This window comes from Ranitomeya variabilis, chromosome 7 (assembly GCF_051348905.1).
Source record: "Ranitomeya variabilis isolate aRanVar5 chromosome 7, aRanVar5.hap1, whole genome shotgun sequence".
NCBI classification, from domain to species: domain Eukaryota; kingdom Metazoa; phylum Chordata; class Amphibia; order Anura; family Dendrobatidae; genus Ranitomeya; species Ranitomeya variabilis.
The window spans coordinates 155,211,305-155,238,979 of record NC_135238.1 but is presented as its reverse complement, the minus strand read 5'-3'; the positions used below and the strand labels follow the sequence as shown (position 1 = coordinate 155,238,979).

The window sequence follows — 27,675 nt, the reverse complement described above, 5'->3', positions numbered from 1 at the left end:
AGATACCTTTAGCTTTCCAATGATCTCGTCCAGCTGGTCACTAAAGTGGGTACAGACCAAATCAGCAGCTTTGCTTGGGCTCAGTGTAAGCAGCTCCTAATGGTGAAAGATAGGAAAAAAAAATTATTGTACAATGAAATATCTGCTTTGAAAAAAGAAGCTGCACTTATGAAGAGAAAGACATGGAAGATAGAGCTGGATTGTTCATTAACTGGGTGGGAACACTGCACCTTTCTCATAGGAGTTGGGGCCACTTAAATGCTCAATCAGAAAAGACAGATCCAGTCATATCGCGACTTGCTTTTCACTTGGTGACAAGTTTCATTTTGCTGCTCTAGTGCTGTATTAAATACCCACCCCAGTCAGAGCTGATTTTTGGCACTTCCCATGGCATCCAGCACCAGACATATCAGTAACACCAAGGACCACCCAGCTATGGCCATACTGACCAATGCACTGTATTACAGTCAGCTCCTATGCTGCCCCGTCTGGAGTTCAGGGAGCAATGAAGAATGCATAATGTCCCCATTAGCCTACTGTCATCGAGCCATTTTATTAAAGGCCTTCTCAGTGGGAGGCGGCGCTCCAAAGTCACAAAAATACAAGCTGTAGGATTACTGAAACATGTACCATGGTAAAATCACCCAGCTTCACTGTAATGAATATAACACCCCTCAGAATCACTACAAGGCCGTCCAACATTTATCGACCATTTCCTTGTTCCACTTATTGAAGCTTTCAATCTCAGTAATCAAGTTATTGGGAAACCTCAAACTTGGAGAAATATATAATGATGTCATACTTGTGGGGCGTAATACAGATGTCATATCTGATAGATGCAGGACCACAGTGACCACTCAATGGAGAGGTGATAGACACTGATTGGACAATCTCCACTGATTTCTAAGGGAGTTCTCAGAGTGTTAGAACAATTGACTCAGCACATGAAACTACGGTGGAAGAAAAATACAAACTACAGCTCCAAGAATGCACTGCGCACAGCAATCCCAATGGGGAATTATAAATGAGCAAACCGCTACATGCCCAATAGATGACTCCGCAATACCATCCCTACATGCCCGATGTCACACAACGCTCCATTCAATCATAAAGGATCTTGGCTGAAATAAAAAGAAGGTCATCAGAAGCAAAAGAGAACATTACAGTTGGTATTACGCGACTCCGGGTGACAATGGCCAAGCTTTTGGAAAGTTAAAGTATTGAACTTTAGCTCATTTTGAGGTTTTCGGATGGACTGACACCTAGAAGTTGATTTTGGGTCTAGGAAAACCTCCGAGAAAAGGTCCTCAATATTCAAAGAAAATCCTAGGATATCATATGTTTGCACCAGGGAAACTACAGGCTAAAATGGCTTAGAGTTCAATAAAGCAAATACCCGTATATACTCGAGTATAAGCCGAGATTTTCAGCCCAAATTTTTTGGGCTGAAAGTGCCCCTCTCGGCTTATACTCGAGTCATGATCGGTGGTGGGGTCGGCGGGTGAGGACTGTCATATACTCACCTAGTTCCGGGGCTCCCGGCGCTCCCCCTGCCCGTCCCACGGTCTCCGGGTGCCGCAGCTCTTCCCCTGAGCGGTCACGTGGGACCGCTCATTAGAGAAATGAATAGGCTGCTCCACCTCCCATAGGGGCGGAGCCGCATAATTCATTTCTCTAATCAGCGGTGCCGGTGACCGCTGACAGAGGAAGAGGCTGCGGCACCCGGAGACCAGCTGTCCGGGGGAAGGAGCGGGACGCCGGGAGCAGGTAAGTATGTCATATTTACCTGTCCTCGTTCCACACGCCGGGCGTCGCGCCATCTTCCCGGTGTCTCTCCTCACTGACTGTGCAGGTCAGAGGGCGCGATGACGCATATAGTGTGCGCGCCGCCCTCTGCCTGATCAGTCAGTGCGGAGAGACGCCGGGAAGATGGCGCCGAGGAGCTGCAAGCAAGACAGGTGAGTGTGTTTTTTTTTTTTTTTTATTGCAGCAGCAGCAGCTATGGGGCAATAATGGACGGTGCAGAGCACTATATGGCACAGCTATGGGGCAACGGTGCAGAGCACTATATGGCACAGCTATGGGGCAACGGTGCAGAGCACTATATGGCACAGCTATGGGACAATGGTGCAGAGCACTATATGGCACAGCTATGGGGCAACGGTGCAGAGCACTATATGGCACAGCTATGGGGCAACGGTGCAGAGCACTATATATATGGCACAGCTATGGGGCAACGGTGCAGAGCATTATATATATGGCACAACTATGGGGCAACGGTGCAGAGCACTATATGGCACAGCTATGGGGCAACGGTGCAGAGCATTATATATATGGCACAGCTTTATGTGGAGTATCTATGGGGCCATAATGAACGGTGCAGAGCATTATATGTGGCACAGCTTTATGTGGAGCATCTATGGGGCCATAATGAATGGTATGGAGTATCTATTTTTAATTTTGAAATTCACCGGTAGCTGCTGCATTTTCCACCCTAGGCTTATACTCGAGTCAATAAGTTTTCCCAGTTTTTTGTGGCAAAATTAGGGGGGTCGGCTTATACTCGAGTATATACGGTAATGGTATTCAATTAAATCAAACAACCCCTTATACAAAAAACTGCAGGCTGCAAACACTGTTCAATAGTGCAAACCGATGACCATGAAGGACTCGTGTATTATTACACTTCTGACTTTTCATACGTTACACAGAAACTGGGATGTACAGAATTCCATAACTCACACGAGGCTCTCGTCATAGAAAAAAGCGCTGCCAATAGCCATTTTATTTACTCATTTATCGTTTTACTTTGAAGATAGATTGATTCCATCACAAGAAATGTATTCCATTTTTTTCCTCTCTACATAGAGAAAGATAATGACCACTGACAGGTGGAAAAGGGGTTTACAAAGACCACTTCGTTTTAAAATAAAGTCGCATTTACATAAAGTATCATCATAAATATCAATAGCCGGTACACTTTACTTTTGCAGAATTTCTGCTTATTTATCACAGACTTGCAGAAAAGTGATTTCCTAATGAATATAATGATAATGTACATTCTACACTATATATATATCTATATATATATATATATATATATATATATATATATATATATATATATATATATATATATATATATATATATATATATATATACACACACCGTATTTTCCTAAGACGCACTTTATATCCCCCAAATTTGGGGCAGACCCCCTCATCCCAGCCTGCAGTACAGGAGCCCCCCCTGCAGCACAGGAGTCCCTCATCCCAGCCTGCAGCAATGCTCCACTCCTGCCTCCAGCAGCAACCCTGGGACCCTGATCCACCGCAGCCACAACCCCTGGTAAGTAATAAGACGCATGGATTATAAGACGCCCCACCAATTTATAAAAAAAACATTTTTCCTATTTTTCTCCTCAAAAGTTGGGGTGCGTCTTATAAAGCGAAAAATACGGTTATATATATATATATATATATATATATATATATATATATATATATATATATATATATATATATATATATATATATATATATATATATATATATATACACACACTCACCGGCCACTTTATTAGGTACACCATGCTAGTAACAGGTTGGACCCCCTTTTGCCTTCAGAACTGCCTCAATTCTTCGTGGCATAGATTCAACAAGGTGCTGGAAGCATTCCTCAGAGATTTTGGTCCATATTGACATGATGGCATCACACAGTTGCCGCACATTTGTCGGCTGCACATCCCAAAGATGCTCCATACAAGGCAGGATGGATCCATGCTTTCATGTTGTTTACGCCAAATTCTGACCCTACCATCCGAATGTCGCAGCAGAAATCGAGACTCATCAGACCAAGCAACGTTTTTCCAATCTTCTACTGTCCAATTTCGATGAGCTTGTACAAATTGTAGCCTCAGTTTCCTGTTCTTAGCTGAAAGGAGTGGTACCCGGTGTGGTCTTCTGCTGCTGTAGCCCATCTGCCTCAAAGTTCGACGCACTGTGCGTTCAGAGATGCTCTTAGGCCTACCTTGGTTGTAACGGGTGGCGATTTGAGTCACTGTTGCCTTTCTATCAGCTCGAACCAGTCTGCCCATTCTCCTCTGACCTCTGGCATCAACAAGGCATTTCCACCCACAGAACTGCCGCTCACTGGATTTTTTTTCTTTTTCGGACCATTCTCTGTAAACCCTAGAGATGGTTGTGCGTGAAAATCCCAGTAGATCAGCAGTTTCTGAAATACTCAGACCAGCCCTTCTGGCACCAACAACCATGCCACGTTCAAAGGCACTCAAATCACCTTTCTTCCCCATACTGATGCTCGGTTTGAACTGCAGGAGATTGTCTTGACCATGTCTACATGCCTAAATGCACTGAGTTGCCGCCATGTGATTGGCTGATTAGAAATTAAGTGTTAACAAGAAGTTGGACAGGTGTACCTAATAAAGTGGCCGGTGAGTGTATGTGTATATATATATATATATATATATATATATATATATATATATATATATATATATATATATATATATATATATATATATATATATATATATATATATATATATATATATATATATATATATATTTTATGTATATATGTTTTCACGAATATTTGAGCCCCTGGATCCATTATATGTCCATTTTGCAAGGTTGCAAGAAAAAAAACGCAGTACGGATGCCATACGGAGGATGACATGCGTATAATACGCTGCAACACCCTGCCTACGGATGACATACGGATCACATATACATATATTAGGGTGCCAAGGAAATACATGGCAAAAATTAAGTAGCAAGGTTTTGAAGGTCTTGCCTCCTAATTTTGTTCCTTTTTGGTCATACATTTTATAATTTTCTTTTGTTAAGATTAGTTATCATTTACTGGTTGCTCAATGGCACATCATATTGCAGTTTTAAATGTTTGTTTAGTATTTATCGTCATGCATATCTCGCGTTATGTATGGTATGTTAAGCCGCTTACACAGTGTGTGTGTGTGTGTGTGTGTGTGTGTGTGTGTGTGTGTGTGTGTGTGTGTGTGTGTGTGTGTGTGTGTGTGTGTGTACACATACATACTTTCATTCAAAATATGAGCTCCTCATGCAACAAGTATGATGCTTGTCAATCTAACCTATGCTATGGCACCGACACACTCCCTAGATCCAATAAAGATGACGGTAGAGCGCAAGTATCAGAATGTTCATAGACTGAAAGTACGGACTGCGTGCGCAGTCTACCGCATGAACATTATGGCGCTTCCGCTGTACCATCATCTTTTGGATCTAGTGAGTGCTGTCTGCACAGCCGTAGCAGGTGAGATTGCCAAGCATTATATTTGGAGCATGGGCAGCTCATAGTTTGAACCAACTTTATGCACAATTTACACCCCCTGAAAGCCAACAAAATGGCGGACACTGACGCATGCTGCTCCCCCCACAGCCAGTAACTAAATTCTCAATTATACACCGTATATAACAGACAAAATTCTCACATTACCCAAGGAAGCCATAAATGCCGGTGGTGATAAGCGTGGAGTCCTCCATGTTTTTTTTGCCTGCCTGTATGGAGTCTGTTCATTTCTCACCGTGGTATAAGCCAGGTTTGACGTTAGACAGACAGGAATGGGCGCATGCATTATTTTTTTTTTTTTTTAAATTCCTTTATTAATTCAGAATAAATCAAACAATACACATATTTGCATTTGTTACTATCAATTATAACATGAAATACAAATAATTGCAGTGCAATATCACATCCCAAGTAATACCAGGATAGCAGACTGTGTGTCAAATCACTAGCACTTACAAACTACCTATTGTATAACATTAACTACTTTAACTACCAAGAATAATAAGTCGCCAAAGAAAATTCTACATAAATCTCGCCCTTAAGTGATGCCCCCGAAACCATAAATCCAGCCACTTGCATAGGTGTTAGATTAGTGTGGACTATAGAGTATGATGAGAAGAATTCCATGTACCCCAAATCTTCTCAAATTTGCCTGGACATCCTCTGTTTTGGTACAGTGTTCTTCCATACGGGATAATCGAGTTCACCAAATCCACCCAAGCTCTGAGAGACGGGTGAGAACCACCCATCCACCTTAATGCTAACACCTTCCGTGCCATAAAAAGTGCTTCTCGTAGAAAAATCCCAGTATAATGATCCCAGGTTTCCACATCTCACACCCCGAATAAGCAGGTCAATGGCTCAAGTGGAACAGGAATCGATAATAAGGATGTTAGTAATGTCGTTACCTCTTTCCAATACAGGGCACTTCCAGATCATGTGAATAAAATCTGCACCACGTGTATGACACCTTAGGCAATCTGACGAGTGGAGGCGACCCATTTTAAAGAGTCGTGTCAGGGTCAAATAAGACTGATATATAATATACAGTTGGGTCATCCTATTGTTAATCGAAGGGGAGACTTTAGTTGGAGATTCCAGAATATCATCCCATTCCTCTCCCAATACATCAGGAAGAAGACTGTTATGACCTGGTGGTTAAGGAGCAACATGGGACGAGCTCTGAGGAGATGGTATCTTTACTGACCGCAGTTCCTGAACCTAATACAACACTAGAAGTAGCCGTGGAATGTTCCTGTCACTCCCTGGACATCTCATCACAGCAGGAGAACTAGCTACCCCTAAAGATGGAAACAGGAAAGCCATCTTGCCTCAGAGAAAGCTCCCAAAGGACAGACAGCCCCCCACAAATATGGACTGTGAGTGGAGAGGCAAATCTGCTTCCCCAGAGCTTCCAGCTTAACTGAATATAGAATACTGACAAGCTGGACTAGAGCAAACATAAAATGAGCTGAATGATTAAGTCCACAGCAAGAGGACAACAAATGAACATGCAAGGACTTATCTTTGCTGAACAGGACCGACTATCAAGGAAATCCAAGGAGAGATCTGAATCCAACCAAGAAACATTGACAGCTGGCACTGGCTGAAGATCAGAGCCAGGCTAAATAGCAGAGCAGGAGAGACGATCAGTGGAAGCAGCTGCTAAGCTAAATCCAAGGAGCAGCAGTTCCACTTAAAACCACCGGAGGCAGCCCAAGGGCAGAATTCACAAAAGTGCCATTTACAACCACCGGAGGGAGCCCAAGAACGGAATTCACAACAGTACCCCCCCCTTGAGGAGGGGTCACCGAACCCTCACCAGAGCCCCCAGGCCGATCAGGACGAGCCAAGTGAAAGGCACGAACCAAATCGGCGGCATGGACATCGGAGGCAACAACCCAAGAATTATGCTCCTGGCCATAACCCTTCCCACTTGACAAGATACTAAAGTCTCCGCCTCGAAAAACGAGAATCCAAAATCTTCTCCACCACATATTCCAACTCCCCCTCAACCAACAGCGGGGCAGCAGGATCAACAGAGGGAACAACGGGCACCACATATCTCCGCAACAAAGATCTATGGAAAACATTATGGATGGCAAAAGAGGCAGGAAGGGCCAAACGAAAAGATACCGGATTGATAATCTCAGAAATCTTATAGGGACCAATAAAGCGAGGCTTGAACTTAGGGGAAGAAACCTTCATAGGAACATGACGAGAAGATAACCAAACTAAATCCCCAACACAAAGCCGGGGACCAACACACCGACGGCGGTTAGCAAAACGTTGAGCCTTTTCTTGAGACAACGTCAAATTGTCCACCACATGAGTCCAAATCTGCTGTAACCTGTCCACCACAGAATCCACACCAGGACAATCAGAAGGCTCAACCTGCCCTGAAGAAAAACGAGGATGAAAACCAAAATTACAAAAAAAAGGCGAAACCAAAGTAGCCGAACTAGCCCGATTATTAAGGGCAAACTCGGCCAACGGCAAGAAGGCCACCCAATCATCCTGATCAGCAGACACAAAGCATCTCAAATAGGTTTCCAAAGTCTGATTGGTTCGCTCAGTTTGGCCATTTGTCCGAGGATGAAACGCCGAAGAAAAAGACAAATCAATGCCCATCCTAGCACAAAAGAAGCGCCAAAACCTAGAAACAAACTGAGAACCTCTGTCAGACACAATATTCTCCGGAATGCCATGCAAACGAACCACATGCTGAAAAAACAATGGAGCCAAATCAGAGGAGGAAGGCAATTTAGGCAAAGGTACCAAATGGACCATCTTATAAAACCAGTCACAAACCACCCAGATAACAGACATCTTCTGGGAAACAGGAAGATCCGAAATAAAATCCATGGAAATATGCGTCCAGGGCCTCTCAGGGACCGGCAAAGGCAAAAGCAACCCACTAGCGTGGGAACAGCTAGGCTTGGCCCGGGCACAAGTCCCACAGGACTGCACAAAAGAACGCACATCCCACGACAAGGAAGGCCACCAAAAGGACCTAGCAACCAAATCTCTGGTACCAAAAATCCCAGGATGACCAGCCAACACCGAACAATGAACCTCAGAGATTACCTTACTAGTCCATCTATTAGGAACAAACAGTTTCCACACTGGGCAGCGGTCAGGTTTATCAGCCTGAAATTCCTGAAGCACCCGCCGTAAATCAGGGGAGATGGCAGAAAGAATCACCCCCTCTTTGAGAATACCAACCGGCTCAAGGACTTTTGGAGAATCAGGCAAAAAACTCCTAGAGAGGGCATCAGCCTTAACATTCTTAGATCCCGGAAGATACGAGACCACAAAATCAAAACGGGAGAAAAACAGGGACCATCGAGCCGGTCTAGGATTCAACCGCTTGGCAGACTCGAGGTAAATCAGATTCTTATGGTCGGTCAAGACCACAATGCGGTGCTTGGCTCCCTCAAGCCAATATCGCCACTCCTCAAATGCCCACTTCATAGCCAACAACTCCCGATTGCCGACATCATAATTACGCTCCGCAGGCGAAAACTTTCTGGAGAAGAATGCACACGGTTTCATCAAAGAACCATCAGAACTTCTCTGAGACAAAACGGCCCCTGCCCCAATCTCAGAAGCGTCAACCTCAAGCTGAAAAGGAAGAGAAACATCCGGCTGACGCAACACAGGGGCAGAAGTAAATCGATGTTTAAGCTCCTGAAAGGCCTCAACAGCCGCAGAGGACCAATTCATCACATCAGCGCCTTTCTTCGTCAAATCGGTCAGGGGCTTAACCACACTGGAAAAGTTGGCAATGAAACGGCGATAAAAATTAGCAAAGCCCAAAAATTTCTGAAGGCTCTTCACAGAAGTGGGTTGAATCCAATCATGAATGGCTTGGACATTAACAGGATCCATTTCTATAGCCGAGGGAGAAAAAATAAAACCCAAAAAAGAAACCTTCTGAACTCCAAATAGGAATTTAGACCCCTTCACAAATAAAGTGTTAGCACGAAGGATCTGAAATACCATCCTGACCTGTTTCACATGAGACTCCCAATCGTCGGAAAAAATCAAGATATCATCCAAATATACAATCATGAATTTATCAAGATAATTCCGGAAGATATCATGCATGAAGGACTGAAACACAGATGGGGCATTAGAGAGCCCGAATGGCATCACAAGATATTCAAAATGGCCTTCGGGCATATTAAATGCAGTTTTCCATTCGTCACCCTGTTTAATACGAACAAGATTATATGCCCCTCGAAGGTCAATCTTAGTAAACCAACTAGCCCCCTTAATCCGAGCAAACAAATCAGAAAGCAAAGGTAAAGGGTATTGGAATTTGACAGTGATCTTATTAAGAAGGCGATAATCAATACAGGGTCTCAAGGAGCCATCCTTCTTGGCAACAAAGAAGAATCCCGCTCCCAACGGTGACGAAGAGGGCCGAATATGCCCCTTCTCCAAGGACTCCTTAATATAACTCCGCATGGCGGCATGCTCTGGCACAGACAGATTGAAAAGTCGGCCCTTAGGGAACTTACAGCCAGGAATCAAGTTAATAGCACAATCACAGTCCCTATGAGGAGGAAGGGAACTGGACTTGGGCTCATCAAATACATCCTGGAAATCCGACAAAAACTCAGGAACTTCAGAAGAGGGGGGAGAGGAGATTGACATCAAAGGAACGTCACTATGTACCCCTTGACAACCCTAACTAGTCACAGACATGGATTTCCAATCCAGCACTGGATTATGTACCTGTAACCATGGAAAACCCAGTACAACCACATCATGCAAATTATGCAACACCAGAAAACGACAATCTTCCTGATGTGCTGGAGCCATGCACATGGTCAGCTGAGTCCAGTACTGAGGTTTATTCTTGGCTAATGGTGTCGCATCAATTCCCCTTAAGGGAATAGGGCTCTGCAAAGGCTGTAAGGAAAAACCACAGCGTCTGGCGAACTCTAAGTCCATTAAATTCAGTGCAGCGCCTGAATCCACAAATGCCATGACAGAAAAGGACGATAATGAGCAAATCAGGGTAACAGACAAGAGAAATTTAGGCTGCACAGTACTAATGGTAACAGACCTAGCGACCCTCTTAGTACGCTTAGGGCAATCAGAAATAGCATGAGCAGAATCACCACAGTAAAAACACAGCCTATTCTGACGTCTGAATTCCTGCTGTTCTGCTCTAGTCCAAATCCTATCACATTGCATAGGCTCAGGACTCTGCTCAGAGGACACCGCCATATGGTGCACAACCTTGCGCTCGCGCAGGCGCCGATCAATCTGAATGGCTAGAGACATAGATTCGTTCAAACCAACAGGCGTGGGGAACCCCACCATAACATCTTTAAGGGCTTCAGAAAGACCCTTTCTGAAAATTGCAGCCAGAGCATCTTCATTCCATTTAGTGAGCACAGACCATTTTCTAAATTTCTGGCAGTATACTTCTGCCGCTTCCTGACCCTGACACAGGGCCAACAAGGTTTTTTCTGCCTGATCCACAGAATTAGGTTCATCATACAGTAATCCGAGCGCTTGAAAAAATGCGTCTACATTAAGTAATGCCGGATCCCCTGACTCAAGGGAGAATGCCCAATCCTGAGGGTCTCCACGCAGCAGAGAGATGACAATTTTCACCTGCTGAATGGGGTCACCAGAGGAACGGGGTCTCAAAGCAAAAAACAATCTGCAGTTATTTTTAAAGTTCAAGAACTTAGATCTATCCCCAAAAAACAAATCAGGAGTAGGAATTCTAGGCTCCAAAACCGGAGTCTGAACAACATAATCTTGGATACTCTACCCTTGCAGCAAGTTGATCCACACGAGAAAACAAACCCTGAACATCCATGTCAGCGCCAAAATCCTGAACCACCCAGAGATTAAGGGGAAAAAAAAAGACAAAACAGGCTGCAGAGAAAAAAAAATGGCTCAGAACTTTTTTTTTCCCTCTTTTGAGATGCATTCAATACATTGTTGGCCTGCTGTACTGTTATGACCTGGTGGTTAAGGAGCAACATGGGACGAGCTCTGAGGAGATGGTATCTTTACTGACCGCAGTTCCTGAACCTAACACAACACTAGAAGTAGCCGTGGAATGTTCCTGTCACTCCCTAGACATCTCATCACAGCCGGAGAACTAGCTACCCCTAAAGATGGAAACAGGAAAGCCATCTTGCCTCAGAAAGCTCCCAAAGGACAGACAGCCCCCCACAAATATGGACTGTGAGTGGAGAGGGAAATGACATACACAGAATGAAAACAGGATTTAGCAAAGGAGGCCACTTCTAACTAGATTGACAGAATAGGAAAGGATACTGTGCGGTCAGTATTAAAAGCTAGAAAAATCCATCACAGTTTACAAAAAATCTCCACACCTGACTAACGGTGTGGAGGGCAAATCTGCTTCCCCAGAGCTTCCAGCTTAACTGAATATAGAATACTGACAAACTGGACTAGAGCAAACATAAAATGAGCTGAATGATTAAGTCCACAGCAAGAGGACAACAAATGAACATGCAAGGACTTATCTTTGCTGAACAGGACCGACTATCAAGGAAATCCAAGGAGAGATCTGAATCCAACCAAGAAATATTGACAGCTGGCACTGGCTGAAGATCAGAGCCAGGCTAAATAGCAGAGCAGGAGAGACGATCAGTGGAAGCAGCTGCTAAGCTAAATCCAAGGAGCAGCAGTTCCACTTAAAACCACCGGAGGGAGCCCAAGGGCAGAATTCACAAAAGTGCCATTTACAACCACCGGAGGGAGCCCAAGAACGGAATTCACAACAGAAGACCCTCCCACTTTCCCTTGATAGAATCTATAGCAGACCCAATTCCTTGAGACAACAAATATGTATACAAAAAGGATATGAGTCCTTGAGGACCCTGTGAGTTGAGGATGCCCATCAAAGGCAAAGATGAAATAGCCCGATTTTTACCCATATTCCGCATGTGTGATTGGAAAGCTGACCTGAATTGTAAATAATGGAAAAATTGAGATCTCGGGATATTATAAGTATTTTGTAATTGTTCACATATGTCACTTATCGAAAGAACACCACACGAAACCCAAAAATCGTTAGATGGATGGTTCAGCAGCTCCGGGAAATAACCATTATTCCACAGTGGCATTTCAGCTACTAGATCTACAAATCTAATGACTTTTTTAATTTGCCTCCATATTAATCTTGCCAACCGGAGTAAAGGCAGCAAACGAGAAGCACTAACTTTCTCCAACTCCAAAAACCCCAGTGGACAATCAATCCTGGCAGAGTGGAGCAGATGATTCTCAGAGTTAGGTAGAGAATTATTGGGCATCCATGTATTTATTGCCTTAGCCTGTCCTGCAAGGTAGTACAAATAGAAATCTGGCAAAGCCGCCCCACCCGCCTGTTTTGGTCTCTGCAAAGCAGACAGCTTAAGTTTGGGCCTGGTCTTCCCCCATATAAAGGACGTGATTAGGGAGTTTAAATTCGCAAAGAAAGACTTAGGTATTGGCATAGCGCTGTGTTGAAAGCAGTAGCTAAGTTTGGGGAGCAATATCATTTTAATTAAATTAATACGGCCAGCAACCGAAAGTGGGAGTTTGTTCCAAATTGTAAATTTAGATTTGACCAAATCCAATAATGGGTAGATATTAAGTTGTAGGTCAAGTCGACTATGCTGAGACATATGGATACCTAAATATTTAAAATTAGAGACGATGGGTAATGACGAGAGAGTTTCAAGATGGGGCGTTGGGGTATGAGAAAGAGGCAACAGAGTAGATTTATCCCAATTTATATAGAGACCGGAGAATTTACTAAATTTATCTATGGTTGCTATTACTCGTGGCAACATGTCCTCTACTTTATCCATAAATATTATCATGTCATCAGCATAAAGACCAATGGTATCCACACGACCCGCAATATTTATACCCTTAATATCCGAGGAGGACCTTATACGTATTGCCAGAGCCTCGGGCGCATGCATTATTAGTATACGCCTGTGTGTTTAATAATTTTTCCTACCTTATTGGATAGTAATCGGCCTTTTTTAATTATATTTTGCATCGAGCATTATTTGCATTTTTTTTAGCCTTATTGCATACCAGTGCAGTTTAGAATGTCAGGGTTTGGTGCATTGTGCTGGAAATATACACTTATGCTTACCAACAAATACCGTATTGTTGTTGCTTGTTATTACGGGAGAGACATTTGATATGATGATTGCATATTTTGGCATATTGAACTACATGTGCATATTTGTCCATTTGATGCAAGTTTACAATTCGAGGATAATATTACTTGACTCAAAGGCAAAGGAGGTTAGACATGGTCTCTTATAAGCATGTTGTGATTTATGAATTTAGCAATTTTTTGTTTTTAAATGTCATTAATACACTCATGTTACTATATTGGTGATCCCTTCTTTTGGCATGCTTCTTTCCTTTATTTTCATGCTATTTGTTTGGCTTGCTATAGGTTCATGCCCTTTTGATAAGGTGGTGCCCTCTTCATTCTATTTTTTCCAAGTACATTACAGCCAACTGCTATTGACAGTGGACTATTAAATAGCAATAATGTGGCAGAATAGTTATATTATTTTAAATTGCCAAAACTAAAACGGAATCTATAATAATAAATTATATTTATGTATTGCTAGAAGGGATTAGCTGCATCAGACTAGTGCTTTTTTTGTTTTTATAAAACTCTACAGCACTGACAAGTGACAACCAGAGCTGTGCTGGATCATGTTGGCTGCTCTGGATCTAGAGAAAAATAAGCGGTGTAGGAAAAAGCATGTACGATCACTTTAAAATATTTCATTATTCAGTATCCATTAAGAATTTTCTGATAGTGCATCAATACATCGGAAGGTGTTAGACACCCCAGAGTCATCAGCACACCATTGCAAACCAATCAGAACGTAAATAACAATTCATATTATACTGTATATATCAATATACATTATAAACAAGTATCCTCCATCAATTATATATTATCAATACAAATACATTGTGTCATTACAAAAAATCAAGCCAATGGGTCATTTGGTATTCACTTTAAGGATCCAGAACATTTCTCTGAAAAACATGTTTTTCTTCCAGTCTCCACCTCTTATGGGACATATTACTCGTTCAACAGCATAGCATGTAAGTCCTTCTATACTGAACCTCTATAGTGTTTAGTCACTCCAGAAGGAGTGTTCTAGCCTTTTTTGATGTTATAAATGTGTTCCGTCTTTTTTTCTTCATTTTTCTACCAGTGCACCCAAAGTACTGTAATTTGCATATAATGCATTATACACAGTATTAGAAAATGATGGGTGTCACAATTTATAAATTTATCCAAGATGTTCTTTATTACTAGGCAGTATTATGGATTTTTTCTTTCTGCCATAGTGATTTATGCTACAGTTTTTACTGCACTTAAAAAATCCTTTTTGTGTCAACCACATCTTATTTGCAGTTTTTCCGATATATAAACTAGGGGAATGCATATTTCCCACTGCTTTTCCTCTTTTAGCGACTGCCCTGTATCTTTTTTCTAGAATGCCATTTAATTTTCCGCCCTGATATAGAATAGGAACATATATCAAAAATATTTTCTTACTGCCTTTGAAATTAGCATTATAAGGTGGAACTAAAAGTAGGTAATGAGTTGTTTTTTTCGTCTTTCCTAAAATATTTTCTCTATTCATTTTTTTAAAAACTTTTAGACGATGGAACAATTTCACAATTCTTATACCCTCTATCTTTTAGTCTAGTTTTAATGAGTGTGATTTCCTTTTCAAAAGTATTTCCCTTGGTCAATGTTTGAGAGCAAAACAAATTTGCTCATGTGTGATTGCCCTTAGGGTACTGTCACACAGTGGCACTTTTGTCGCTACGACCGTACGATCCGTGACGTTCCAGCGATATCCATACGATATCGCAGTGTCTGACACGCAGCAGCGATCAGGGATCCTGCTGAGAATCGTACGTCGTAGCAGATCGTTTGGAACTTTCTTTCGTCGCTGGATCACCCGCTGACATCGCTGGATCGTTGTGTGTGACAGCAATCCAGCGATGCGTTCGCTTGTAACCAGGGTAAACATCGGGTTACTAAGCGCAGGGCCGCGCTTAGTAACCCGATGTTTACCGTGGTTACAATCGTAAAAGTAAAAAAAAAAAAAAACAGTACATACTCACATTCCGGTGTCTGTCCCCCGGCGTTCTGCTTCTCTGCACTGTGAGCGCCGGCCAGCCGGAAAGCGAGCACAGCGGTGACGTCACCGCTGTGCTTTCCGGCTGGCGCAGACACAGTGCGGAGAAGCAGAACGCCGGGGGACAGACACCGGAATGTGAGTATGTAGTGTTTGTTTTTTTTTACTTTTACGCTTGTAACCACGGTAAACATCGGGTTACTAAGCGCGGCCCTGCGCTTAGCAACCCGATGTTTACCCTGGTTACCCGGGGCCCTCGGCATCGTTGGTCGCTGGAGAGCTGACTGTGTGACAGCTCTCCAGCGACCACACAACCACTTACCAACGATCACGGCCAGGTCGTATCGCAGGTCGTGATCGTTGGTAAATCGTATAGTGTGACAGTACCCTTACTGTGTGATCTGCGTGGCAGCTGTCTGATCGCAACAAAGTATTGACGCTGACTGGTTTTCTAAATGTAGCTGTGCGAACCACTCCCAAATCCACATACCTGACAATGCAAAGTCTAAAAACTGTATAGCTCCTTTGGAATACAAAGCAGTGAACTTCAGATTTACATAATTCACATTTAAGCATTTAGTGAAATTTGGTATGACTGCCATGTCTTCTTTCCATATAACGATGTCGTCAACATAGCGGTGACACCACATCAACTGATCATAGAAAGGGTTAATGTCAGAGGAAATGTGAAATTTTTCCCACCAGGAAACAAATAAAATCGCTTGAGAAGGTAAGAACCTAGACGACAATGGGGCTACCTCTGTCTACCTAATTTCTCTTTAATAAAGAATATTTTTTTGTAATCTAGTGCCAGCACAATAAATATTGAAATCATCATTATACATACTGAAATTATTTAAATGATAGTCTACTGCTTTCAGAGCAAAGTGATAAGGAATACATGAGTACAAATATGTGTTACATCACAGGCAATAAAACACTTTCGTTATCCCATTTTATGTGACTCGTGATTCTTAACACAGTTGTTGAGTCTTTTATAAAGCTAGGGGTAATTTGTACTAATAACCTAAGATATTCATCTCCCCAGGAGATCAGTCCTTCATTAAGGGATCCCATCCCTGCTATAATGGGACGCAATGGTGGAGGGAATATTTATTTCTGAATTTTAGTCAATCCATGAAAAATAGATGTTACTGGATAGAATGGTATCATTAAATTCCTTTTGTTTTTGTACTAAAAACATTCAATGCAACTCCTTCACGACCTCGCAATTTTTTGTTTTTGCATTTGTTTTTTGCTCCCCTCCTTCCCAAACCTATAACTTTTTTTGTTTTTTTGGTCAATATGGCCGTGTTAGGACTTGTTTTTTTGCAGTACTGTTTGTACTTTTGAACAACACCATTGGTTTTATCATTTTGTGTACTGAAAAACAGGAAAAAAATTAAAAGTGCGGTTAAATTGCAAAAAAAAAAAGTGCAATTCCACAATTTTGTTTTCTTTCAATAAATATTAAAACTGAGCTGCTATTATGATTCTCCAGGTCATTACAAGTTTGCAGATACCAAACACATAGGGGTTTTTTTTTTTATTTACTTAAAGGGCACCTGTCACCAGGTTTGGCCGATATGAGATACGGCCACCGCCTTTGAGGGCTGATATACAGCATTCTATAATGCTGTATATCTGCCTCCAACCCGACCTGTAAGAAGAAAAATACCTTACTATACTCACCTGTGGGGCGGTCCAATCCGAGAGGTGTCGTTCTTCTTGGTCTGGCGCCACCCATCTTTTTGCGATGCCATCCTCTTTCTTGGTTCGTCTGGATGATGTGTCATTGACAGAAGTCTCCTCGTCATAGTGCTCCTGTGCAGATGTACTTCTGTTGACCTCTCCTGGCGCCTGCGCACTGCAGGACTTTGCTCTGCCCTCGACAGGGCACAGAAGTACGTCTGCACAGGAGCGCGATGATGACGATATTTCTGTGGATGACGTAGAAAGCCACACGAACCAAGAAGAAGGATGGCGTAACAAGAAGAGGTTTGGAATCTGATGTTTCATATTCAGTTGAGGAAAATTCAGTTTCCTTTGTTCGACAATGTTAAAACAAAAATCAAACATAAGAAAGGAAGGGGGAGCTTTCATAGAATAAGGTAAAAGTTAGATCATAAGGACAGACATGTTTTTCCAGATTGGCTTACCGCCATATGTCCCATTGCCTTATCCCATGTTGATTGCTTCTCCTCAGGACTGTATCCAGGAATTGACAAGATGTTATGAATGTAATTAAAAACTTCTTGCTGGCAGAGAAAAATTTTTTTTTTATGAGTATGAATGCAAAATGATACAAAACTGTATACAAAAACTGTCCAAGCTGGTTCTCAGCTCCACCAACATTTATCTAAGGTATATGGCCAATGTTATGGAAGAGAATCCTTTGGAGAGGTTGACCACTTTATCTTGTTATTGCTGCTTTCCTCACAGCCTGATCAACCTTCTTCTGTCCATAATATGGCCACTAACGAAGGAACATGTGAGGTGATGCAGCAGCTTTCATATGTGAGGCGTTTTACAATTGAAGGAGGCAGATGGACTGGTCTGGTCACAAGCTCCTCCACCAGCAGACTATGTATAGACTGACAGGATGTGAGGAAAGATGCGCTAACCTATAAAGGGGTTGTCCAGGCCTCTAATATTAATGACTAGTGATGAGCGAATATACTCGTTACTCGAGACTTCCCGAGCACGCTCGGGTCCTCCGAGTATTTTTTAGTGCTCGGAGATTTAGTTTTTCTTGCCGCAGCTGAATGATTTACATCTGTTAGCCAGCTTGATTACATGTGGGGATGCCCTAGCAACCAGGCAACCCCCACATGTACTTATGCTGGCTAACAGATGTAAATCATTCAGCTGCGGCAAGAAAAACTAAATCTCAGAGCACTAAAAAATACTCGTAGGACACCAGAGTGTGCTCGGGAAATCTCGAGTAACGAGTATATTCGCTCATCACTATTAATGACCTATCCACAGGATACGTCATCAATATCTGATCATTGGGGGGCAGACAACCCCAGCGATCTCGTTATTAGCTCCGGGAGAGGTTGGATGGTGGCTGCTCCCGAGTACTGCACATCAGCACTCATTCAAGGGGATAGGATACCAATCTGAGAACGATGAACTATCTGAAGGATAGATAATATTAGATGACAGGACAATCTCTTTAAACTTATAGTTTCCTAATAAACTGCTACTTATTATTATGGTATACAGTTGTTATTGTCCCATTTATCACTGAACAGATGGACCAACGAGGAAATCCACATTTCCAGTGGTTTGCCTAGGAGTTCATTAGATAATTGGTCTTATTATTGCACTTTTTTGCTAATGTATTCTCTATAGATGCAGCTCTCTAATATATTATCAATGTCACAATACCAGGACGCATGTTGCTCATGCTTCTGTGAGCAGCCTGCATGGGGTAAAATTCCTATCATGGTCTCTAGACTCGTCTCCCATTAAGTACATCGGGAAGTCATTAATCAGCAACAGCAAAGGGAGCTGCCAGCAGCGGATCTTGATGATGCCCAAGTGCAATCAGAATGGCAGAACATTCCTCAGACAACCATTAATAACATCACTGATACATAGCAGCTAGGGAGTGTAAATGTGGATATTTCAGCATGTTGCGATTATACTCTATACTGAATAAATTAAGACCTTTTGAAAATGGTGTTTTCATTTTTTTATCATTTGCATATCATTACCATGTCTATCATCCCATGATTTCCAGAATCCCATGATCTTTCCTCTTTGATGCTGCAATTTCAATGTTGTGTAGTGTTTACATTTGTGTACTAAAAATCAAAACTTCTATTAGAAGAAGCCAACAGATATTTTGTAATCCACAATACCCCAGGAATATGTAAGTTTAACTAAAGCTCAATATTGGAAGAAATATCCATCCATATTCTGAACAGCAGGTAGAAATAGGTGATGTGTGTAAAACATGCCTTCTCACTCAGCTTCTTGGTAGGCAGAAAATCTCTGGAAATATTCAGTCACATACAGTATAACAGTACCTTTCTCATGGGATCTTGCAAATAACATTCTATGATTTTATCGTATAGGTGCTTTCTTTCATACATAAACTCACAGATCTGGTAACTAGACAAAACAGAGAAAGACAATTATTAATCACATAAAATGCAGCTTATATGTTATATATGCTTCATCTAAAAAATAGATTACATCAGGAAATGCTGAATCTTTTTTTTTTTTTTTTTATAAACAGCCATTGGAGAATGTGAAAGATTCCATTGACTTGAGATGCAGCACTATTCTTGCTGACAAAAGTACAAAAAAGCAAGTGCTTTAAAGGAGTACCTCCATCAAAATTTGTATCATCTTGCTATATTGCAATAATATTAGACAGCACTGTACTTACAATTGCTCATTTTGCCTTTCTACCCAATAAATTATTCTGTTTTCCATTAGGTTTATGACATCACATAATCAAAAACGGACTAGCTGAATCCTCGTAAGTTCCAAGTAGAAACAGTAGGTCAATTTTCCCTGTATGAGTCATGAGTCCCTGTAAAAGTCCCTGGTAGGGTGGAGAAGGGAGCAGCTGGGCCAGGAGTTCAAGAGAGGGATTATAAATTCTGGGACAAGAGACTTCCTGTTTCTACATAGAACAGAGAAGAGCGAAGAATTAGCTGGGTAGAAAGGCAAAATGAGCAATTGTAAGTACACAGTGCTATGTAATATGATGATTGCTTCTTTAAATTTTACAATTTATTTTTTTTGTACAATATACAGTACAGATCAAAAGTTTGAACACACCTCATTTAGAGATGTTTCTGTATTTTCATGACTATGAAAGTTGTACATTCACACTGAAGGCATCAAAACTATGAATCAACACATGTGGAATTATATACTTAACAAAAGTTGTGAAACAACTAAAAATATGTCTTATATTTTAGGTTCTTCAAAGTAGCCACCTTTTGCTTTGATGACTGCTTTGCACACTTTTGGCACTCTCTTGATGAGCTTCAAGAGGTTATCAACATGAATGGTTTTCACTTCACAGGTGTGCCCTGTCAGGTTTAATAAGTGGGATATCTTGCCTTATAAATGGGGTTGGGACTAATGATGAGAAAGTATACTCGTTGTTCGGGTTTTCCTGAGCACGCTTGGGTGACCTCCGAGTATTTGCTATTGCTCAGAGATATAGTTTGCATCGCCTCAGTTGCATAGTTTATGGCTTACAGATAAGCTGAATACATGTGGGAATTCCTTAACAAACAGGCATTCCTCACATGTATTCAGCGCATCTGGAAGCCGTAAATCATGCAACTGAGGTGATGAAAACTATATCTCCAAGCAATAAATACTCGGAGGTCACCAGAGCGTGCTCAGGAAAACCCGAGCAGCGAGTACACTCGCTCATCACTAGTTGGGACCATTAGTTGTGTTGTGCAGAAGTCTGGTGGATACACAGCTGATAGTCCTACTGAATAGACTGTTAGAATTTGTATTATGGCAAGAAAAAAGCAGCTAAGTAAAGAAAAACAAGTGGCCATCATTACTTTAAGAAAGTGTCCCCAAGCGCAGTGGCAAAAACCATGAAGCACTACAAAGAAACTGGCTCACATGAGGACCGCCCCAGGAAAGGAAGACCAAGAGTCACCTCTGCTTCTGAGGATAAGTTTATCTGAGTCACCAGCCTCAAAAATCGCAGGTTAACAGCAGCTCAGATTAGAGACCAGGTCAATGCCACACACAGTTCTAGCAGCAGACACATCTCTGCAACAACTGTTAAGAGGAGACTTTGTGCAGCAGGCCTTCATGGTAAAATAGCTGCTAGGAAACCACTGCTAAGGACAGGCAACAAGCAGAAGAGACTTGTTTGGGCTAAAGAACACAAGGAATGGACATTAGACCAGTAGAAATCTGCGCTTTGGTCTGATGAGTCCAAATTTGAGATCTTTGGTTCCAACCACCGTGTCTTTGTGCGACGCATAAAAGGTGAACGGATGGACTCTACATGCCTGGTTCCCACCGTGAAGCATGGAGGAGAAGGTGTGATAGTGTGGTGGTGCTTTTCTGGTGATACTGTTGGGGATTTATTCAAAATTGAAGGCATACTGAACCAGCATGGCTACCACAGCATCTTGCAGCGGCATGCTATTCCATCCGGTTTGCGTTTAGTTGGACCATCATTTATTTTTCAACAGGACAATGACCCCAATCACACCTCCAGGTTGTGTAAGGGCTATTTGACGAAGAAGGGGAGTGATGGGGTGCTATGCCAGATGACCTGGCCTCCACAGTCACCAGACCTGAACCCAATCGAGATGGTTTGGGGTGAGCTGGACCGCAGAGTGAAGACAAAAGGGCCAACAAGTGCTAAGCATCTTGGGGAACTCCTTCAAGATTGTTGGAAGACCATTCCCGGTGACTACCTCTTGAAGCTCATCAAGAGAATGCCAAGAGTGTGCAAAGCAGTCATCAAAGCAAAAGGTGGCTACTTTGAAGAACCTAGAATATAAGACATAATTTCAGTTTCACACTTTTTTGTTAATTCATAGTTTTGATGCCTTCAGTGTGAATGTACAATTTTCATAGTCATGAAAATACAGAAAAATCTTTAAATAAGAAGAAGGTGTGTCCAAACTTTTGGTCTGTACTGCATATTTAAGCAAAAATTCTAGTAGACCCACCAGATCTAAACCAGATCATCAAAAATCAGCATCAATGTTTATGATCATACACAGACCTGAAATATTAATATCTGCTTCTGTCATTGGGAAAATTAGGGTATACTTCAACTGTATGAGTGGATTAGGTGTTTCATGCATCAGACATTCACGCTGTGAGAATGGACGGCTTTGCCTGGACCGTCCGAGGGTCCCATGACAGAAAAGTCAACAGTTTCATATATGCTTACAAGGCTGTTGAGTTTAGGTCAGAAGACCCACACCATGGTTTGGTTATAGCGGTCCATACTCGGTTCGTGAATGTCAGATGTGTCAATCCAGCCTGAATAGTAAAAATGGCTCATGATTATTATAATATCAGCCAGCAATTGCTTGAAAAAAAGCTGTAGAAAAAAAAAAAGGTATCTTACAACTGTGCTCTTTCTGCCAGGTGGATCAGTCTGTTCTCTTCAAACTGAACAATTCCTCCAGCCTGAAGCAGCTCCAGGAGAACCTAAAACAGAAGCCATCAAAATCACAGAAGGAAGTTTGCACGGTACAAGATCACTAGACAGAAAGCCCTAGGTAGTCCGGAAGCATTTACAATTCCTTCTGAACTCACAGAGTGCAATTTATCGGCAGAGGTACTATTACTGAATAGAACATCAATTTCTATATCCTCCTGTACATGGTCTTACAAAGGTTCCTGGCAACTAATTAGGAGGTCAGACAGTTCACTGCTACCGAGTAATATCTCCTTGTAAGCCTTTATGTATTTATGTGCTGTGATTTTTATAATGCCCTAATCATCTGTGGCACAGTGCAGAGAATATAACCCCTAACATCTGCCATTGCTGCCAAAGGGAGTCTGATTCTCCCATCTCAAGCATAGAAAGTATGAGGCACAGGAGAACATGCAGACTGCATCCAGATGCTGCACCGGTAGGGATTAACCATAGCTTCTACAAAGTGACAGGGCTAACTGTGTAGCGTATGGGACTGGTTGTGGTAGTTGCCAGCTCCAGAAGCAGACACTGCTGCACCGGTAGGGATTAACCCTAGATTCTACAAAGTGACAGGGCTAAACGTGCAGCGTATGGGACTGGTTGTGGTAGTTGCCAGCTCCAGGAGCAGACACTGCTGCACCAGTAGGGATTAACCCTAGATTCTACAAAGTGACAGGGCTAAACGTGCAGCGTATGGGACTGGTTGTGGTAGTTGCCAGATCCAGGAGCAGACACTGCTGCACCAGTAGGGATTAACCCTAGGTTCTACAAAGTGACGGGGCTAAACGTGCAGCGTATGGGACTGGTTGTGGTAGTTGCCAGATCCAGGAGCAGACACTGCTGCACCGGTAAGGATTAACCCTAGGTTCTACAAAGTGACGGGGCTAAACGTGCAGCATATGGGACCAGTTGTGGTAGTTGCCAGATCCAGGAGCAGACACTGCTGCACCAGTAGGGATTAACCCTAGATTCTACAAAGTGACAGGGCTAAACGTGCAGCGTATGGGACCAGTTGTGGTAGTTGCCAGATCCAGGAGCAGACACTGCTGCAACGGTAGGGATTAACCTTAGATTCTACAAAGTGACAGGGCTAAATGTGCAGCATATGGGACTGCTTGTGGTAGTTGCCAGCTCCAGGAGCAGACACTGCTGCACCAGTAGGGATTAACCCTAGATTCTACAAAGTGACAGGGCTAAATGTGCAGCGTATGGGACCGGTTGTGGTAGCTGCCAGCTCCAGAAGCAGACACTGCTGAAATCTCTCTTTTGATAGACGTTGCAGAGTCTGACAAATACCAACAAATGTGGGTGTCTAAGCTGCCAGTATCCCATCCTACAGTACATGCTGAATATTGCTTGCCACGTCTGATTACATTATCCACATGCGTGGTATTGCAAATAATATTCTGATGATGATTAAATACTTTGAGTATGCAAACAATTTTTAAAAAATGGATTTGCAACAAAGACATTGTGTGCAACCACATTTAACATGCCCTTAGTTTGTAGCCAGGTAAGAACCTCTGGCTGTTTCCCCAGCAGATGAAGATTATTACCTTGACCTAGGGAGGGAAATCTGGGTGGTACACAGCGCACCACTGCCTCCAGTGCTGCTTTTTACACACAATTACTGTATAGATTTGGGATATTGCTTTTAAAAAGATTATCCAATATTTTTATATGGCAGATTTAAATAAATAAGAAAAATGAAATCCTCAGGGGAGCATCAGGAATAAGAGCACATACTGGACTCTTACCCTGGTGTCAGGTCCTCTATAGTACACCCATAGAGACTACCGCAGATATACATGCTTGAAGTTATTCTTTGAATTCTGCTAAAAGATTGGATGATAGATGAATGTATGTCTCAGTCCGACAGTAATGCCACATTTTGTTTATAGATTTCACTATCCCGTACAATCACTGACCTCCTTTTTCAGCCTGTCGAATAATAAGATCTGGCGTTACTCTCTCTCCTCGTCTTATTTTTGCCCAACAATCTATTGGCATTAATAGAAAGAGTGAGACGGCTGAGCTCAGATTCCTGGAAAATATTCAGCAATGAAGCAGTGACTGCGCTGGATAGAAATCAGGATTTTTTGTAATAAAACCAACCACTGTACTAATACTGCCATTATTACTTCTTCAGCCCAGTGTCCTGTAATCGAAAAGCAATATCCGGTTCATACAAGGAATGCAAATGATGGTTTGGAAAACACTGCTCAGTTATATCAGAGGCTGCATTGTCCACATTTAGAAAATGGCAGCGAACTGTAATATTTCAGGAAAATTTATTAACATCCAACATTGTTTTATATAAATCGAAATGTCTCCAACCCATCTATAGGTAGCAGTGCAAACCTATCAATTAGTAGGAGCAAGAGAGTCTTCTGATAAAACCATTGGCCGTTCCTGAGAAATACATTTTACATGACAAATTACTGATGACGGAGAGGAGAACATGGACTTGAGGGCATGCTTCCTTCCCATTCTCCATTTTTAGGCATTCCGTTAGGAGAGGTATTTCCAGTTTCCACATAATCAGCTCTAATATAAGAGGCAGAGTGCAACATTTCAGATGAGACCTGATGAATTTGCCTAAATCCTTGATTAAGAGCCCTGTGCTCCAGCTCAAAATGGGTAGGAGAGATATGTGTCTCGACTTTATATCATGCCACACTGTTACGCTTTTCAAAATTAATAAAGTCAAGATTTTAAAGGTCATCTCCATTCACACGCAGCATGTAGCAGGCACTGGCCATATGATCTCAGCCAGGTATGTCTGACTATGAAACGATGCGACATTTCAGAGAAAACCAGAATTTAAAAGCCACCCACTGCCCTAGATTGACAGGACTCTGTCTACATTTGTATTTTTTTACTTGATAAGATGCCAGGACAGAGCTGAAATGCATTGTGATTTAAAAAAACAAAAAAGCCATTATCATCATTATAGAAGAATCGGATGACTCCAGCAGCTCCGCCCATCTGACATGTTTTATCCGATTGGATCCAATCCATGCATGTATGTGAGACCTGTCAATCCGGGGCAGCAGGCGGAGAGCTGCAGCTGGGGACCAGCCTGGACAATTCGTGGACATGCAGGCTTGGTCCTCGGTGGCTTTTAGGGTATGTTCTCTGTAACACTATGGCCTTTGAGGCCAACATTCCTGGCTGAGATGATACAGCCGTGCCTGATGCGTGCTGCTTGTGGCTGAGCAGCTTGGATCACATAACAGGTTCACTTTAAGCACTGACTGAAATGCTTATTATAAATGCCACAAACAAATATCACTGTGGGGCCTGTATACAAGTGGCCGTACCTGCTGTCTTTCTGAGTGTCTAGAATCATCATCTGGACTGCACAGAAACTCCAGAACCTATTAAAAAGAGCTGCATTAATTGCCATAATTACATATTGCTCAACACATGAATACAATAGCAGATCCGGTTAAAGGGAATCTGTCACCCCCTGGAGATATTGAGTCATTACTATGGGCATACAGGTAATAGAATGGTAAACCAGCCTTACCTGTATGCCTCACAGCTGCGGTGTAGATCTTGAGAAATGCAGTTATAATGTATTAGGTTAATGATTTATTCCAGGCTCCAGGGTGTGCGGTGCCTGGAAGAATTCCCTGCCTCCTGTCCTCATTATAATGGCACCCCCTCCCATACACGTCGCACTGACCTGTGACGTGCAGTGGCTGTGCTGTAATCCCGTGCATACGCCGTCCACTCGTGCGGTTATGTGAAACTTCTATGGGCAGAGTCTTCACCGGTCTTCTGCACAAGCGAGCCACTGAACAATAACAAACTCACCAGCGCCTGCGCAGAAGATCGATGAAGACTCTGCCCATAGAAGTTTCCCTTAACCGCGAGTGTGAACGGCACATGCGCGGGATTACAGCCCCGCAACTGCACATCACAGGTCAGTGTGACAAGATTGGGAGAAGGGTGCCATTATAATGGAGAGGAGGCAAGGATTTCTTCCAGGCATCACACGCCGCGGAGCCTGGAAGAGATCATTAATATAACATTGTACACTGCTTTTATCAACATCTACACCACAGTTATGAGGCATACAGGTAAGACTGGTTTACCATTCTATTACTGTATGCCCATAGCAATAGCTCAAAATCATCCAGGGGTGACAGATTCCCTTTAACAGCAATTCTCGTCCCTCCTCTACTCCACAAAAATCAATCACCAGAATCCATATAAAAGACATACAATATTTATCAGGATTCCCATGTGCTTTGCAGGTCAATATAGTGACATGGGGTGGTAAATGCATTTACAATAGACATTTGATTTAAACAATAGAAATTCTTTTGATGATACATCCACTTTAAAATAAACTTTCTTTTTTTTTTTTTTTTAAATCAGATAATTTTTTATTAACAACATTTAAATAAACAGACAATCTCATTATTGCCAAATTTAGCAGGGTCACAAATTTCACAGTAAACTTTCCCTCCCCTCCCATTACACACATGAACAGCAAGTGATTGATAGTATAACCTTGAGTCGGGATCATCTTCTCTCCACCCATGGTGTCCACAATGTCTCAAATGTTTTTCCCCTTTTCTTTTAGCATAAATACTCTTCTCTGTTCACAATAGAATCAGACTGTCTAAGAAATTCTCTCACACCGGCGGTTCATTATTTATCCAGTATCTGGTGATTAGCTTCTGCGCAACACATATATATATATATATATATATATATATATATATATATATATATATATATATATATATATATATATATATATATATATATATATCCTCCACATATTTCAAAATACACACCACAGGATCCCTCTCAATCCTACAGCTATACGCTCCCTCAATGGCACCAACCACTGTCATCCAATACTGGTTCAGCCTTGGACACTGCCATAGCATATGGAGGATCCCTGCCTCTTCACCCTGGCACCGAGGACACTGAAGTCTGTCCCAAACCCGCTCTAT

At 42.2% G+C, this 27,675-nt stretch overlaps 1 protein-coding gene across 2 annotated transcripts in view; it reads right to left on the bottom strand.

The window, feature by feature from the left end:
- The window catches only part of VPS8 (VPS8 subunit of CORVET complex), a 245,713-nt gene that overhangs the window by 72,579 nt on the left and 145,459 nt on the right, over window positions 1–27,675 (bottom strand). For both annotated transcript variants that reach the window (XR_013217732.1, XM_077272120.1), the window contains exons 30-34: window positions 26,023–26,079; window positions 22,625–22,707; window positions 19,572–19,656; window positions 17,694–17,792; window positions 7–96 (exon numbers count right to left, since the gene is read on the bottom strand). Coding sequence is in view for 1 of the 2 variants with exons in the window: in XM_077272120.1 (XP_077128235.1) it covers window positions 7–96; window positions 17,694–17,792; window positions 19,572–19,656; window positions 22,625–22,707; window positions 26,023–26,079 (414 nt within the window). In the remaining variant the exon portion in view is untranslated. The remainder of the gene's footprint in view (window positions 1–6; window positions 97–17,693; window positions 17,793–19,571; window positions 19,657–22,624; window positions 22,708–26,022; window positions 26,080–27,675) is intronic.